The sequence below is a fragment of the Arachis stenosperma genome, chromosome 10 (genome assembly GCF_014773155.1).
Source record: "Arachis stenosperma cultivar V10309 chromosome 10, arast.V10309.gnm1.PFL2, whole genome shotgun sequence".
In the NCBI taxonomy this organism is placed as follows: Eukaryota; Viridiplantae; Streptophyta; class Magnoliopsida; order Fabales; family Fabaceae; genus Arachis; species Arachis stenosperma.
The window spans coordinates 5,645,970-5,660,402 of NC_080386.1; the positions used below are offsets into that span (position 1 = coordinate 5,645,970).

At 34.9% G+C, this 14,433-nt stretch overlaps 3 protein-coding genes across 3 annotated transcripts; 1 reads left to right on the top strand and 2 right to left on the bottom strand.

Annotated features, from left to right (window-relative positions):
* The first annotated feature begins 395 nt into the window (after positions 1-395).
* Positions 396-3,871, top strand: LOC130956179 (transcription factor bHLH143-like). The gene is made up of 4 exons (XM_057883220.1): positions 396-520; positions 989-1,575; positions 1,720-1,879; positions 1,965-3,871. Exon 4 carries the CDS (start codon positions 1,982-1,984, stop codon positions 3,041-3,043), a length of 1,062 nt encoding a protein of 353 aa, XP_057739203.1. The 5' UTR covers positions 396-520; positions 989-1,575; positions 1,720-1,879; positions 1,965-1,981; the 3' UTR covers positions 3,044-3,871.
* Positions 3,872-4,882: 1,011 nt separating this feature from the next.
* Positions 4,883-7,970, bottom strand: LOC130954726 (root phototropism protein 3-like). The gene is made up of 4 exons (XM_057881486.1): positions 7,498-7,970; positions 7,216-7,285; positions 5,804-7,096; positions 4,883-5,637 (listed from the first exon to the last, which is right to left on the bottom strand). Exons 1-4 carry the CDS (start codon positions 7,611-7,613, stop codon positions 5,080-5,082), a joined length of 2,037 nt encoding a protein of 678 aa, XP_057737469.1. The 5' UTR covers positions 7,614-7,970; the 3' UTR covers positions 4,883-5,079.
* Positions 7,971-10,436: 2,466 nt separating this feature from the next.
* On the bottom strand, positions 10,437-13,207 carry LOC130954207 (pentatricopeptide repeat-containing protein At5g09450, mitochondrial). The gene is made up of 3 exons (XM_057880935.1): positions 13,101-13,207; positions 12,522-12,822; positions 10,437-11,669 (listed from the first exon to the last, which is right to left on the bottom strand). The coding sequence occupies exons 1-3, from the start codon at positions 13,133-13,135 to the stop codon at positions 10,776-10,778; spliced, it is 1,230 nt and encodes a 409-aa protein (XP_057736918.1). The 5' UTR covers positions 13,136-13,207; the 3' UTR covers positions 10,437-10,775.
* Between the last annotated feature and the right edge of the window lie 1,226 nt (positions 13,208-14,433).

The following is a 14,433-nucleotide window of genomic DNA, read 5'->3' on the forward strand; positions in this document are numbered from 1 at the left end:
TTGGTCTTAAATTTTTTGAAAATTTAGCCGTCAAAGGTATATTTGATGCAAATCGAAAACTTTTAGGATAAAATTGAAACAAAATATAACTTAAAGGTATTTTTAAAATTTTTGCCAAACTTTAAGGACAGAAAATATACTTTACCCAAAAAAATATTAGAGATAGTGTATTAGTATGATTTATATTCCTTTTTGAGACTTTAAGGGGAAAAAATTTAACAATGCGAAATAGTGTATTAGCATGTAATAAAAGAATAGTAAAAATGTAAAATAATCCAACAAAAAAGAATAGTAAAATAAGAAATAGTGGGAAAAGGTTAAATTTGAATTATAATGTGGAAATGAAGGGCAAAAGTGAGATTAAGTTGTGTATATGTGAGCATGCATAATAATAAGCACCACATCCACCTCTTTCTCCATTTTCTCCTTCTACCTGCTTCTCTGCCACCGCTCTAACAACTTTCTTTTTTCTCTGAACTCTTCACATTTGGAAGCCAATCTTATCAATCTCAATCTATTTGTAAGTATCTCAAATTCTGATACTCTGACCCTCTCTTCTTTCTGCTTCCTAAGTTTTCTGTTAAGGGGAAAAAAAAGGTAGCTGGCCCATGATAGAAAAATATTAAAGTTGAAACCTTTGTGAAATGGGTATATGATCTTCATGAAATTCTGTCTTATGGGGCTATTTATTTATTTTGTTTTTTGGGATCATTTTGCTACTGAATTAACGGAGAGTTTGGTGGTGGGAACTTTGAGGATTGTAGAGTAGTTTAATGGTTTACTTGTTCTTATTGAGATGGGGGAAAATGGTAAATTCATGCCCTTTTTTTCTGTTTCACCTAGAGAACAGCATGGTAGTTTTTACCTCTATTTTCTCTTTGAATCTCTGCCTGGTTTCTAAAACAAGCTTTTTTATTTTTTATTTTTTATTTTTAATTATCTATGGAAAAGGAAATTGTGATTTTTATTCTGATTTATCTCTTTTCAGGGGCATTGGTTCTTGAGGGCCTAACATCTGTATGAAACTTCAAGCAGTTCTGGGTATTAAGAAGAAGAAACCAGAATGCGGTGGTTTGGTCTTTCTGTTGATGTGTTTCGCAAAGTTGTATGCCTGAACTTGTATTGTAAAGTTATTCTGTAGATCATCACTCCCTTAAGTTCTCCATATTGTTACTTTTGTTGCATCATAGTTAGTTGCACCCATGGAAGTCAACCATTGTTTGATAATTTCTTCAGATAAGTATAGAATCAGCTGAAATCTCAGTAGTGAAGTGCAAGCCTGGTATTTTTTTGCAGTAGTGTTGTTCTTGTCTCCAATAGTTCTCTAGTTCTAGCTGATTTTTACTTTGTAGTTAGTTTAGTGTCTTCATTGCCATACTCTATTGTGGCATATTTTTTGGGGTGCATTAGGATCAGGTTGATTGAGTAGCGTGGTAAGGATTAAAAGTAGTTATGGTGTGCCAAGCGGCAAGCCAAACAAGATTTCGGGCATTAAAACATGAGAATGGAATTGAAGGCGAATCGACAATTGTTGTTAGAGTGATAGCATGCTTTCAACCCTTGCACGATTGTCAGGTTGGTACCATATGACTTACAGACATGATTTTGAAGCTTGATTTGTGATGAAAAAACTTATATCTATTTTGTGTTATCTTTATTAATTATTGGATTGTTTTATGAGCTCATGGGTGATGAATGCTATCTTCTAACTCTTTGCAGGCTGAGTACTTTCGTCATTTGCTTAAGCCCGTCACGTAGATAGATCAACTTTTTTTCTCATTTAGCTGAAGCCTGAAGTTTGTAGTTTTCTTTTTTAATTTGTCCACAAGAGAAATCAAGCTATTGAAGCTTCCATATCAAAGCACCATAGCATCTACTGGTAAATATTTTTATTTTGTACTTCTTCATTGGAAAGGGTCTGTTTTGTCATCTTTATCATTGATTGATCGACTATTGTTCTTTAGGTTATTTTTTTCGTTGGATGGTTAAGGATCATATGCCTTGGCCTTGCTCACAGCATATGGCTGGGTCATCACCTTGTTTGAATTGCTCCGGCACATTCCCAGAGCCAAACTTGTATGGTTCTTCAGCATATCTGAATCCTAGTACATTCATCTTGCCTGCTGTGAGTGTATTTCCTGGATTTGCGGCTCCTGCTGCCCCATACCTGAAGGCTGAGCCCACCAATGAAGTAGTGCAGGGGTTCCATCAGTATCTTCAGTCATTGCCAACTTTGAAAGAAATGCATACTGAAGAGGCTATGCAACTGCAAAATGCAAATTCTGTATCTTTGCAGAAGAAGTTACTTATTTTCGACCAATCTGGTAATAAGACAAGGTTGTTTTATAGTTCTGTCCTGCCTCTGTTCCAGAGTCCAGTTGTTAATGCTACGCCATATGTATACAAGGACGAAAAGGCAGCTAATTTGGGTCAAAAGCATCTACCGAACAGTTCAACAGAAGAGTCTGATAATGATCATATAGTTAATGAAGAAAGTGAAATGCATGAAGACACAGAAGAAATCAATGCCTTGCTTTATTCTGATGATTCTGATTTCAGTGGTGATGATGATGATGAGGTAACAAGTACAGGCCACTCTCCATTGGTTACTAAAAGGACTTATGTGATGCAAGAGCAGTATGAGGATTCAAAGGAGGAGGTTGCAAGCTCTGGTTTGCCAAACAAAAGGCGGAAGTCAATTAATGGCGAGTACTATAGATCACCGATGCCTGCAGGTACTGCAGGTTTAGCAAGACTAAATGATACTTATGAGTATGCCAGCGACGCTGAATCAAAATATTCCAGTGGCCGTGTATATTCTGGAGGTGCTGAGCAAACTAAAGACAATAGTTCAATGGTGGATGATATTCAACTGAAAAGGGATAAAATCCGGGAATCATTGAGAGTACTTGAGAACTTAGTTCCTGGTGCAAAGGGAAAGAATCCACTGTTAGTCATTGATGAAACAATTGAGTACTTGAATTCTTTGATGACTGGTACTTCCGAAGAAGATAATATCACCAAAGGCTCATCGCCGCCATAGCATACTTTGATATAAGGACACATCAATAGCAAAAAAGGTCATAGTCGACGAATTCTTAGCTGTGTTTCATGAGAAGTTTGAACTTAGCAATTAGCATGCTTGGTTCTTTTCTTACTTTCTTCCATTCTGCTTTCTCAAGGTTTATATTTAGTTGTGTGCAATAAGGGAGTAAAAGCAGCAATTGGAGGGGAAAAAAATGGGGCTTGGGATATCAATTTGTTGACCAGAATTTGTATCTTTTGGCTTTCTTGGAGTGTAGATGGTAGTGGAGGATGACTGTGCTGCAAAAGTGGATATTTATTTTCCACCCTCAAAATGTTGAAGTCTGTAGGTGAATGGTGATTGAATGCATGCGCGTTAGGTAACTTGGGTCCCACTCTGCACCTTCCTCTTGATTCCTGGTTTGATGCTTTTGGCCTCTCTTTCAAACTTGTACGCATATCATATCACATTGGCATGGGACTCTCTAAAAAAGTGTCAAGAAAAGTTTAAGTTTTGGATGTTGGGTTATGCTTCAAATTGAATGAGGAGAGTGGTTGTTACATCATGAGTTGCTTGCTGGGACCCTTTTTGTTGGATGTGTCATTTGTGGTAAAGGTTACTTTGTTTTACATCCTAGAGGGTGGAATCAACATCAAAGACATTTTTTTCTTTCTTTTTTCTATTTTCTACGTTGTAATTGAGAGGTTAGTTGAGCATTCGAGGTTTCCTTTTCATGATGCTACTAGCCTACTACTATTTATGTGTCGGTTGAGTGATTGTGTTAATAATTTGTTTGGGGGGGTGAATCTATCATCTATATATTCTGGTTTTTGTAGCTGTTCTTCACTGATTTGTCTATGTTGGTTGTCTTTTCTTGTGTTTTATTGTTTATACCTATTGAGCCATTCAATATTCAGTGATTCAGTATGATTATTTTCTCTTCCCGGAATTTTTTTAATCCTATACTAGTTCATGAAAATGGAAAGAATTTTACAAAGAGTTTGTAAAGTGATAAAGTGAATCATAATCATTATTGAATTTGTAATTTTTATCATATATGAATTTTATTATCTTGTTTTAAGAATAATTAGATGTTTCTTTTTTTATTTTTATTAACTTTTTCACTTTAAAAGAACCTGATCCAAATGAAGTTGATGGTTTATTGATTAAATCCTGGCCCCCAAAAAATATTTAACAACAATTCAATCTTTTTGAATTAAGTTGCAAAATTGATTTGTTTGGTTTAAATGTTTTTTGAACTAGAATACCTTTGCCACCTGAATAATTGATTATCTTGCCATTATCAAGGATTTGACACTGAAGTTGACTAAAATGCCACCTGGACTGTACATAAAAAACAACACTATAATCAAACCAATTAGAGAAGATGACTATTACCATAATAAAGATAATCATTAGCAGATTAACTTTTGCTCCCTAATTTTTCCCCCGGATGGTACCTTCAAAATCTGATGGTGATGAATGATGATATTTGGTGTTTCACCTGAAGCATCTGCAATGCCATGATTATTGATATTGTCCCTTGTCATGTGTTGTGGTATACACTATTTTGGTGATTTGATTTGATCCCATGCCATCAACATATTTACTTAGTGCCCACCTTGGAAGGCTTTTGCATCACATGACAAGCCCATCACTATTTTCATGCAGGGTGGCATAATTTATGTTGGAATATCTAATCATGTTTCTTCCTTTTATAGTTTGTGATTACATTAATTTTGCCTTAGCTTAGGTCTGTCTCCCTTAATATTTTGATATCATTATTCCCCTTTTTCATTGGTTCAATTTCTTCTATAGTCAAGGGTAAAAAAAACAAAAGAAAACAAGAGGATTCAAATATGCTTTTACACTGGAAATATATTATTGAATTTTGCAACAAATTATAATTTAGCTAGAATCTTGCTATAAGATACAATAGGAACTGAAAGAAGAGAAGCCTCATTTACTGTTCAAATGAAGAAAAGTAATGAAATATGACCAAAAAGAAAAAAGGTGGGGACTCAGAAGAAATGGTTCCAAGTAAAACTAGGACTTTAGGAAATCGAATTCCTCCACCTTCTAGTAGTCTTTCTGTTATGTTCTTCAGAAGCTGTTGGAAGCTGATGTGGTGGAACATCATGGTTTTCAACATTTGTTGTCTTTGTAAATTTGGTCAGCTTCTTCCATCCACTGCTCCATGCTGATGTATGCTTCTGCTTCAACATCATCTTATCAAATTGTTTCTGTAAAGTCTCCATGTCATTTTGGAGCTCTAAGTACTTGGCTTTCACACTCTCAAGCTCAAACTTGAGTGTGTTGATGTCTTTCTTTGCAGTTGACCAACCTTCTTGGAATGATTGTGGTGTTCCTTCAAGGAGTGTTTTTCGGTTCACAACCATTGGATGGTTAAGAGATTCATCATCACCTTTCAGAGAACTGCTAGCTAATGCATTGCTGATCTTCACCTGTTCAGAGAATAGAACTTGAACCACTACCCTTAATGGAAGCCTTTCATTTTGTGCAGCATGCAGGCATGCATCAATGGAGAGTTTCTGACAATCCATTACACGGCAGAGTCGCTTCCTTTCATGTTCAGACAGCGTTGGATGCGCCTGTTTATTTGTTTTGCAGATAAGAGAATTCAGAAGTAGAAATCAGTTAGACTATGAAAGAACTAACTAAACATATTTTTACTGTTAATTCTTTGGTAATTCTGAATTGAATCAATTCAATCTTTTATTTTAACTCTAACCAATGAAACGGTAGTTAGTTAATTACCTTAAGATATGAATCAATTGCTCTGTAAAGTCCATCATCACAGGTCCTAGCTGACTCCGGCAAAGCTTCGGCAAGCACCTGAAACTTTGTCAAGGACAGGTTTCTATCTCTGGACACTTCTGTAAGATAACTATCAACAAGCCTTGCAACTCTTGCCTTGGCATTCAAGTTACTACTTCCCATATGTTTGTCTGAAAACGATTGTCTACCTGGACTTGAAGTTTCAGTCTGTTCTTGCACAAGAAAATGCTCTAATAGCCTCTGAACAAGGTCCACATCATACATAGTCTCACTCTTATTATAACATGGAATCAGAAGATCAGCAAGTGTAGCCTGCTCAAACTGCATTCCCACCCTTTTCTCCAATTCAGTAACAAGTGCAGGAGCAACTTTTAACATGTTAGCCATTCTCAAAAGCCTAAGAAGGAAGCTGCATGTGACACTATCCTTCTGAGGTGGAATGATGCTGATGAGGCTCTCAATGATGAGTCTATGATCCTTAGCTTGAAGACTTGAAGAAGCATCATCTCTAGGTGCAGCCACAACCATGTGGAGCCCACCTTTCCAGCTATTGCCACTAGTATTACTACTACTGTTACTGATGCTGCAGCTACTTGCTTCATCATTTTGGAGTGCTGTGTCACTGATCAATCCTGGTAGCCACTTAGTTGCATAATGCATTATTGAAGCACCAATCAATTCAAATCTCATACCCTTAACCTTGATTGCAGTTACCACTCTAACAAAGTGATCGATCCTGAGGATCGAAACATCCTCAAACCACCAATCAGGAGGAACCTGCTGATTCCTACTTGGGCTTGAATCTTTCATGCTCATGCTATTCCATCTTGGGCTGGAAATTTTAGCTGTTCTTCCGGTGTAAGACCACCTTATTCCTTTAGGATTAGCACAAGCTTTCCAAGCTATGGACTCGCTGCACCGGCGAACAATTTGGAGGTTCTCGGCCCAAGGCGAGAGCTTTTCGCAGCTTTTCAACACCACTATGGAGTCTCTCCAAGAAGACAGAACAACATAGCTGAGGAAAGCTTCTGTCTTGAATATGAGATTCCCTTCCTCTAAGTCTTCTGTCATTTCAAGATACTCAGCAGCACATCTTAGGCCAGAGATGTTGCCTGCTGTTAAATCAACAGCAATTCCATAGCAGAATTTGGCTGCAAGCTCAAAAGCCTCAGGCCCACCAGGGATATCATCCATAACTATCTTATTTATATCCGGGTCTCTCGATTCATATATGATCCTATTCAGCTTTCCACTTCTAGATAGCAAGGGGTACTTTTTCACAAAAGAGAAAGGAGAACAAAAAATTTACAAAATTCAACAGTACAAAGATTAGTATCTTATCTCCTTGTATATATGACTATACATACTATAAGGTTACAAAAATTGCATACCTTATGCAAGTGGAAGCTAGATTCTCCAATTTGTACTAGAAAGTCACTTGGAATATCAGTTGCAACATACCTGCAATGGAAGGGACTAAACTTTTTAAGATTGTTCAAAGATTATGAAATGGACAAATTAACAGTATAAAAAAACAAACTTTTCAGTCCTATCTTCTGCCATGTGTCTTAAGACTTTCAAAGTTACTAGAATTAGTAAAGGAGATTAGTAACTGTTAACACCCTTAAAAAGGGTACTAATTAATCATACACTTTAAGTTTAATTAAACATACCAAGAGTGGCCTCTTTGAACAAATCCTTCTGTCTTGACACCATGCTTGGTTGAAGTGAGTACTCCACCCCCATATTGTTGTCCTACTGCTGCTGATTCACTTTCTGATTCCCACATGCTGCAAAAGCCAGATTCACAATGCAGAGCTCTTGAATTTTTCTCAGGAAAGTAGCTTTTACACACACAAGGCCAAGAGATAAAAAATAAAAAAAGCTATGTGAATGAGTAGAGAGACTAGAGTAGTAGACAAGAGACTTCAGTGAAAGGAGGAAACCACATGGGATGGTTGGAGTAATGAGTTATCACAAAAATTGTCGGCTTCTTGAAAGAAAAAAGTTGAAGGACTGGTTTACAGGCTGTGCTGAAATGGGCATAGTCAATAGACAGTGGTGGTGTTAGTGTTGTTGTTTTTGAAATGTTAATGATGAATCTGAGCTTGTGTTTTTATTCAAGCCTTTGGATTTTAGGTAACCCTTTCTTATGAGTCAATGTATTAAGACAGAAAGCTTCAGTTTTGTTTTGTAAACTCAGCTGTGAGGTTGTGAGTTGTGACCACACAATCATACATGTCTCTTCCTTTTCAGCTTATTTTCTTTATTCTTTAGATGTTACTGAATTTATTACATTCCAAAACATTCCTTTGACATTGGGAAAAATAAACAAATATAAAAAATAAACGCACTCCCATGCAGAATTTTTGGTATGTAAAAACTAAAAAACTTTAATCAATTATTACAATAATGCCAATTGATTACTACTAGGATTAATCATATCATAGCCAAAGGTAAAAGAGAAATAACTCTTGGCAGAGCAAAATTACAAGAGAGTAAACATGTCTCCTTTTATCCTATGAACAAGAACAGGTTTTGAAAATTGATGAGGTAAAAATGAACAAGTGGTAGTGGATTTTTGAGGGCAAAAATGACTATGACTTGTGGTTATATGTTTTGTCCTAGTGGTACCAACTACCAACATATCTGCATTTGACTGTTTCATAGTCCCTGTGTTAATCCAAACCATACATGTTTTTACAATTTGCTTAAGGAAAAAAAGTTACAGTTTTGTTTTTATAAGTTTAGTGTATTTGGAGTCATCAACAAGAGTGTTGGTGTAGTAATAAAGACAAATTAAAATATAATAATATACTTCAAAGTTCAGAGGAGCTTAAAGAAACAGAAAGGAATAAAAAAAAGGTATATTCTGCATCATCAGCAGAATTTTGTACTTCTTGTACATATCTGATAAAAAGGAAAAAGGTTTTATGGAAGAACTTACTAAAAAAAAATTGTACTTTACAAAGAATTATGCAATCTCTTTTTTTTTTTTTCAAAAGAATCATACAAATTCTCAATCAGTGCCATACTAGGCTAACTAAAATATGGTTAAATGTCAACAAGAAAACAACATTTAAATCTTGTCCTTTTGATAATTGAAACCATTAAGACACACTCTGAAGTCTGAATTGAATAAGGTAAGGGTAAACTTTTTGGGTCTTGTACTATAATCTTAAGAGATTATTCAACACTGGCAGAGTAGTTTCAGTTTGTCTCATTAGGTTGTACTTTTACCCTTAGACTTAGAGTGTGTCCCCTCAAAATAAATGTGTGGTTTTGGTTTCATCATATGAGATTAAATCCAAATAATCTGAACTACCAATCAATGAAACCTATCTGAATTTATTTCCTACATCATTTAAATTAATTATATAAAACTCAAGGATAGGATTATGATTCTGCTACATCATGATTTTGGTGGTTAATCTTCAAATTCGGGACATATCATATTCATGTCTTCCTACTTATCTGTCTGACCTTATCAATTATTAGAAGTCATTTGAATAATAGGCCATAAGAGAAGAATGGAGAAGCATAAGTTTCTCATGTCTAATTTTTGCCAAATTTTATTTTCTGAAAAAAAAAATAATTCTTGCATGAGATTACTTTTTGGCATGCCCAGTTAAGTGATATGCAACATGCAAATCTTTATTAAATTACTTGATTTAAGAAAATTAACTTATTTAACTCATGAAATTAGACAAGATTGTATATACAATTTTTTTTACATCTCTATATCAGATAAATTACTTTAAAAAATAATTTAATTTTGATGTACTATCAGTATAAAACAGTTTTATACGTGTATCTAATTACGTAACGATACGTCTACAAAAATAACTATTTTTTATATTGATAGCGTAAATAACTCCAAAAGAACAGATGTAATTAAATGGCTCTGTAAAATGTTTACACGTATCAAAATTAAACTCTTGAAAACTTGACAAAAATAAACAGACACAGTTGTGGATAGCTCAGTAGTGATTAGTGAACAGTATAAATTGGTAATAATATTTTGTAACATGAATTGATGGTCATGCATGATGCATAGTGTGTGAAAATACGGGAAAGGGATATTGTTTCCAAAGTGCATGGTGGGAGTTGTGCCGCGTAAGCTCACAACTATTTGCTTCACATGCTTCTGCCATTGGCTGTTGGCTCTTGACCAAGCATACTACCTGTATTCAACCCCCTTCACTTCAACCTTCTCTTTCCATTGATTCATTCAAGGACCATACCATACCATACCATACCATACCAATAATGCATTTTCATATGGTACTATCAAGCATCTTGTTTAATGTGGATGTTAATGAATTGTTCTGTGAGATTTGTACCATGTTAGTTGCTAGCAGAAGCAGTCAGTCCCATCATCCATTATTGTTTGGCTTTTAGGTCTATTTCAATTCAATGTTTGTTGTTTGTTCTTTCATTAGGATTTAGAAGTTAGATAGATCTATGCTTGGAGGCTACAGCATTGCTTAGTTACTTGTCAAATGGTTGTTGCCATTTATGGGAAAACCTCCCTGTTTCTGCAAGAAACCAAAAAAGGTGCTTACTTAAACACTTGAATGTAGTATTAGCTTCTATTCTTCATTGAAGGAGAAGAAGAAAACTTAGCATTTCCATATTAAGTTATTAACTAACCATTGTCAAGACATGTTGCCAAAAAGAAGGAAAAGATAGCATACATAAAAATTTGTAGGAATAAATCTAGCCACCACAGCAGCATTACAACTAATCTAATGAAGAAATGAGGAAAATACAAGGCTCTCACATAGAACCACTGGGGTGTTACAAATCCACAAAAACAGTTCAAAACTGTCATCCTGCAGGTTATTTATTGAGTCATCCATCAGCGAAATGCGAATGTAAGATACATAATTTCCTTTCAAAACCCTGTAAAGTACACTACATGATAGATTCACCGCCAAAGAACTGCTGATTAATTGTTTCCGGGATTGAGATTCTTGTCAATGAGAACCATGTTCAAATTGTTGGCAATTTCACCTAACCCAATATCTGTAAATGCAGCCATAATCCTTTCACATGCAAGCATATCAAAATCTGAGGCAGTTGATTGCTTCCATTGATCAATAACTTCACCCACTTCTTTTGTATGCCCAAGCATTAAATATGAAGAAACAACACAAATATAATTCCTGCTAATCATTTTCTGGTTAGTCATTCTCAAGGATTTCCATATCTGATCTATTTTATCCTTATTTCCCAACCCAGCATAGAGAATGATTAAGAAGTCATATGTTATCCACTGCCTTTGGGAGATTCTTTTTTCAGCCTCAACAAGGGTGTTTGAAGCAGCATTCTCAAGATGACCTACTTTAACATATATATTTGCCAGGTTCAAATATCTTGTCCAACTTTCATCAGAACCAGCACCATAACTCATTTCATCAAGAATCCTTCTAACTTCATCAACATTAAAAGTAGCAGCACAGGAACTAATCCAGAGGTTGTAGGTGAAGATATCTGGAGCAACCTTTTGTTGTTTCAGTTCTTCAACAACTAAGGGAACCTTTTCAAGCTGTCCGACTGACACGTAAAGTGTCATCAACTCGTTGTAAGTGAGGGCATCAAAGGAGAGATTGGAATCCTTAATCCTTTGATAAAGTTCTTCAGCCTTTTCAATCAGTTTTGCTCCTGCATAAGAATGGAGGAGGGCTGTGTAAGTTTCAGTTGTCTTTGCAGCAAGAGGTAGACCCTCGAAGTAACGCTCTGCAGCATCAATGCCGAAAACTTTAGTCATCAAATCTATGCGGACTGCATAATCAGAGTCTGATAATTGGTATTCATCATGGGCAACCATCCATTCTGATATCTGCAATCATCAATAGTCACAAACTGCAGAGCCGTAGATCCAACAGAAAATAAGAGAGCAATATTCATAGTAGAGCCTTCCATGCTCAATGTGCTCTTATAAATTTTAAACTTTTTGTTCCATTACAGTCAAAATTCAAATGCCAATGGGACTATTTATCAAAGTCCATACTTAGTGTATTACCAACCACTATATGATTCTTCATTTCAGCCATTATAAGCATAGCACAACTATAATACTTGAAACCTTACAGACCTAATAAAACTCCAAATCTCAAACTGTATTATTCTAAGCTGAAACTGTGTGCAGGATCAAGTTTCATGGTGAGAAAATAAGAGAAAATGAGAGACAATTTTGAGGTGCTGGGAAAGCTCCCTTTTCTTATTGAATGCAACAATTAGAGTGAGAATCTAACTATATTACAACAGTTTTCTATTTATAGACATAGCTAACTAACTAAGTGCCCGCTGTATGCTGAGTCATCATCACAACTAACAAGTAACAACCTAACACTCTAACTTATTAGCCAAGCTAACTGATCAGGGAATAGCTAATGCATTTCCAACTTGCTCAGTGTCACTCTCATCACTCTATTTTGCTAAATTTCAAGAGATGCTAAGAGATATGAACTTAATGACCAATTTAGAGAACTAGCTCTCTAGACAAAAGGATCCCTGACCTTAATTCACAAAATGATTATTTGTCCTCTATTATTTGAGGCTCAAAGCCTTGGTTTTTATACAAAAAACAAACAACTAACTCCATAAAAACTATCTAATAATACTAGCAAGTTAACCATCTAAATCACTAAAATTCCAATCACCATGAGAAAGGAAAAGATCAAATAGAAACCTCAAGAGCATGTTTATAGCGCTGAGATCTTCTAAGGTCTTTGGATATATCCCGAAGCTCGGAAGCTGTAATTGTATTCCCTTCAAGGACCCATTTTTGAATAATATTTGTGGCGCTTCGCTTTGGGAGCCTTAACCTCATGATTCTGCTCCTTAGGTCATCACCATCTTCAGCCACAGAGCTATGAGTCTCTTCTTCAATCGCCACGTCACTGTTCACAGCACCCGAGGACGAAAATCTTGATAGGTTTGATGCTCCCTTCAGGAAACAAGGCTGCTGCTGATAGATATAGCTGCTGTTTCTGCATGATATGACCAATTGCAATAATCGTGGGTGAGTTGAGAACTACCAATACCCTAAACAACTTCAATCTGATTGGTTAGTGAGAAAATGCAAGAAAATCAAAGAAATTTTCGAACTTTCACATGTTCCGAATCTGGGGTTTTTGGAGGGTTCAATCAGTGGGATGTATATACATTGATTGGAAAAGAGGGTGAGCATGACATTAACATCAAATCACAGCTGCAAAGTGTGATTTTGGAACATCGAGTATTCGAGTGAGAGAGTAGTTAGGCTTACCGTCTGAGAGCGAAGAACAGCGAGCGACACGCCATTGGGGGCGTTTGCTTCCTTCACCTTGATTCTCTCTGCTCTCAGCTATTCCACTTTTACATTATACCTTTAATATGTCTAATTTCTGAAATATTTAAAATACAATTTGAGAGTTTATTTTTTAAAGATGATCGGTAATATGTAAAATATATTTATTAAGATTTTAAGTGTGATAATACATCTTTTGATTTGTAAATGTTGAATATCATATTAGAGAGATAGGTTGTATATAAATTATTCTGAGAGATATAGGCTTTATATAAGTTATTCTGTTTTGATATAGTTTCTATTTTTAGATATCTGATTTTGTTGTATCTCCTAGTATTAAGGGATTTAATTTCTGTACCTATATATATATATATATATATATACATATATATATATATATATATATATATATATATATATATAATTGTAGAAACTGTAAATGTTTTAACTAAAGAACAAACCTCTACACTAGTTAAAATAATTGACAAGTTAGAAGATACACCATTAAGGGATGAGTTTATAAGACAATTAGCTGAATTAGTTAAAAAAAAAAGAAGAAAGTAAGCAAGAAATAAGACCAATAGAAATAAAAGAAATTTATAATCGTTTTAAAAACCCACAAGAAGAAGTTTCCCTTAATTCTCTCAAAGAAGAGATAAAAAAGTTAAAGAGAGAAGTTTCAGAATTAAAACAACAAAATATTAATACGGACTACAAATTACTAAAAATAGAAGGAGAAAACATAATAAAAATCCAAGAACAATCTTTGCAAAATAATGAAGGGACTAGTAATATAACAATTCCCGAGAATTATATTAACCTAGGTACAGAAAATTATATAAATATTTTAACATTATTAGTAAGTCAAAAATGGTTCACTACGATAACTTTGATAGTAGGAGAAGAAAAATTTGATTTAATAGCTATGGTAGATTCAGGAGCAGATGTTAATTGTATACAAGAAGGATTAATACCCACAAAATATTATGAGAAAACTACAGAAAGAGTCTTAATGGCAGAAAATGACAAAATGACTATAGACTATAAGTTATCTAAAGCAAAAATTTGTAAAAATAGGGTATGCTTTGCCACTACATTCTTTTTAGCAAGGAATATATCTCATCAAGTTATATTAGGAAATCCTTTTACTTTATTATTATATCCCTTTAATGTCGACATCGACGGAATAACTTGTACAAGAATCCCTAATCATCTTGTCCATTTTGAATTTCTCACAAGACCAAAGCAGCATGAACTCAATATGTTACAACACCTATCTACACATGTTAATGTAATGGAAACAGAAGTAAAA

Coding starts and splice junctions, on each gene's coding strand:
- LOC130954207 (XM_057880935.1), bottom strand. CDS start 13,135: ATGGCGTGTCGCTCGCTGTTCTTCGCTCTCAGACG. Junction 12,823..13,100: donor CTGTTCTTCGCTCTCAGACG/GTAAGCCTAACT, acceptor CATATCATGCAG/AAACAGCAGCTATATCTATC. Junction 11,670..12,521: donor GCTATAAACATGCTCTTGAG/GTTTCTATTTGA, acceptor TGATGATTGCAG/ATATCAGAATGGATGGTTGC.
- LOC130954726 (XM_057881486.1), bottom strand. CDS start 7,613: ATGTGGGAATCAGAAAGTGAATCAGCAGCAGTAGGACAACAATATGGG. Junction 7,097..7,215: donor CTAGCTTCCACTTGCATAAG/GTATGCAATTTT, acceptor TTTGTGAAAAAG/TACCCCTTGCTATCTAGAAG. Junction 5,638..5,803: donor CAATTGATTCATATCTTAAG/GTAATTAACTAA, acceptor ACAAATAAACAG/GCGCATCCAACGCTGTCTGA.
- LOC130956179 (XM_057883220.1), top strand. CDS start 1,982: ATGGTTAAGGATCATATGCCTTGGCCTTGCTCACAGCATATGGCTGGG.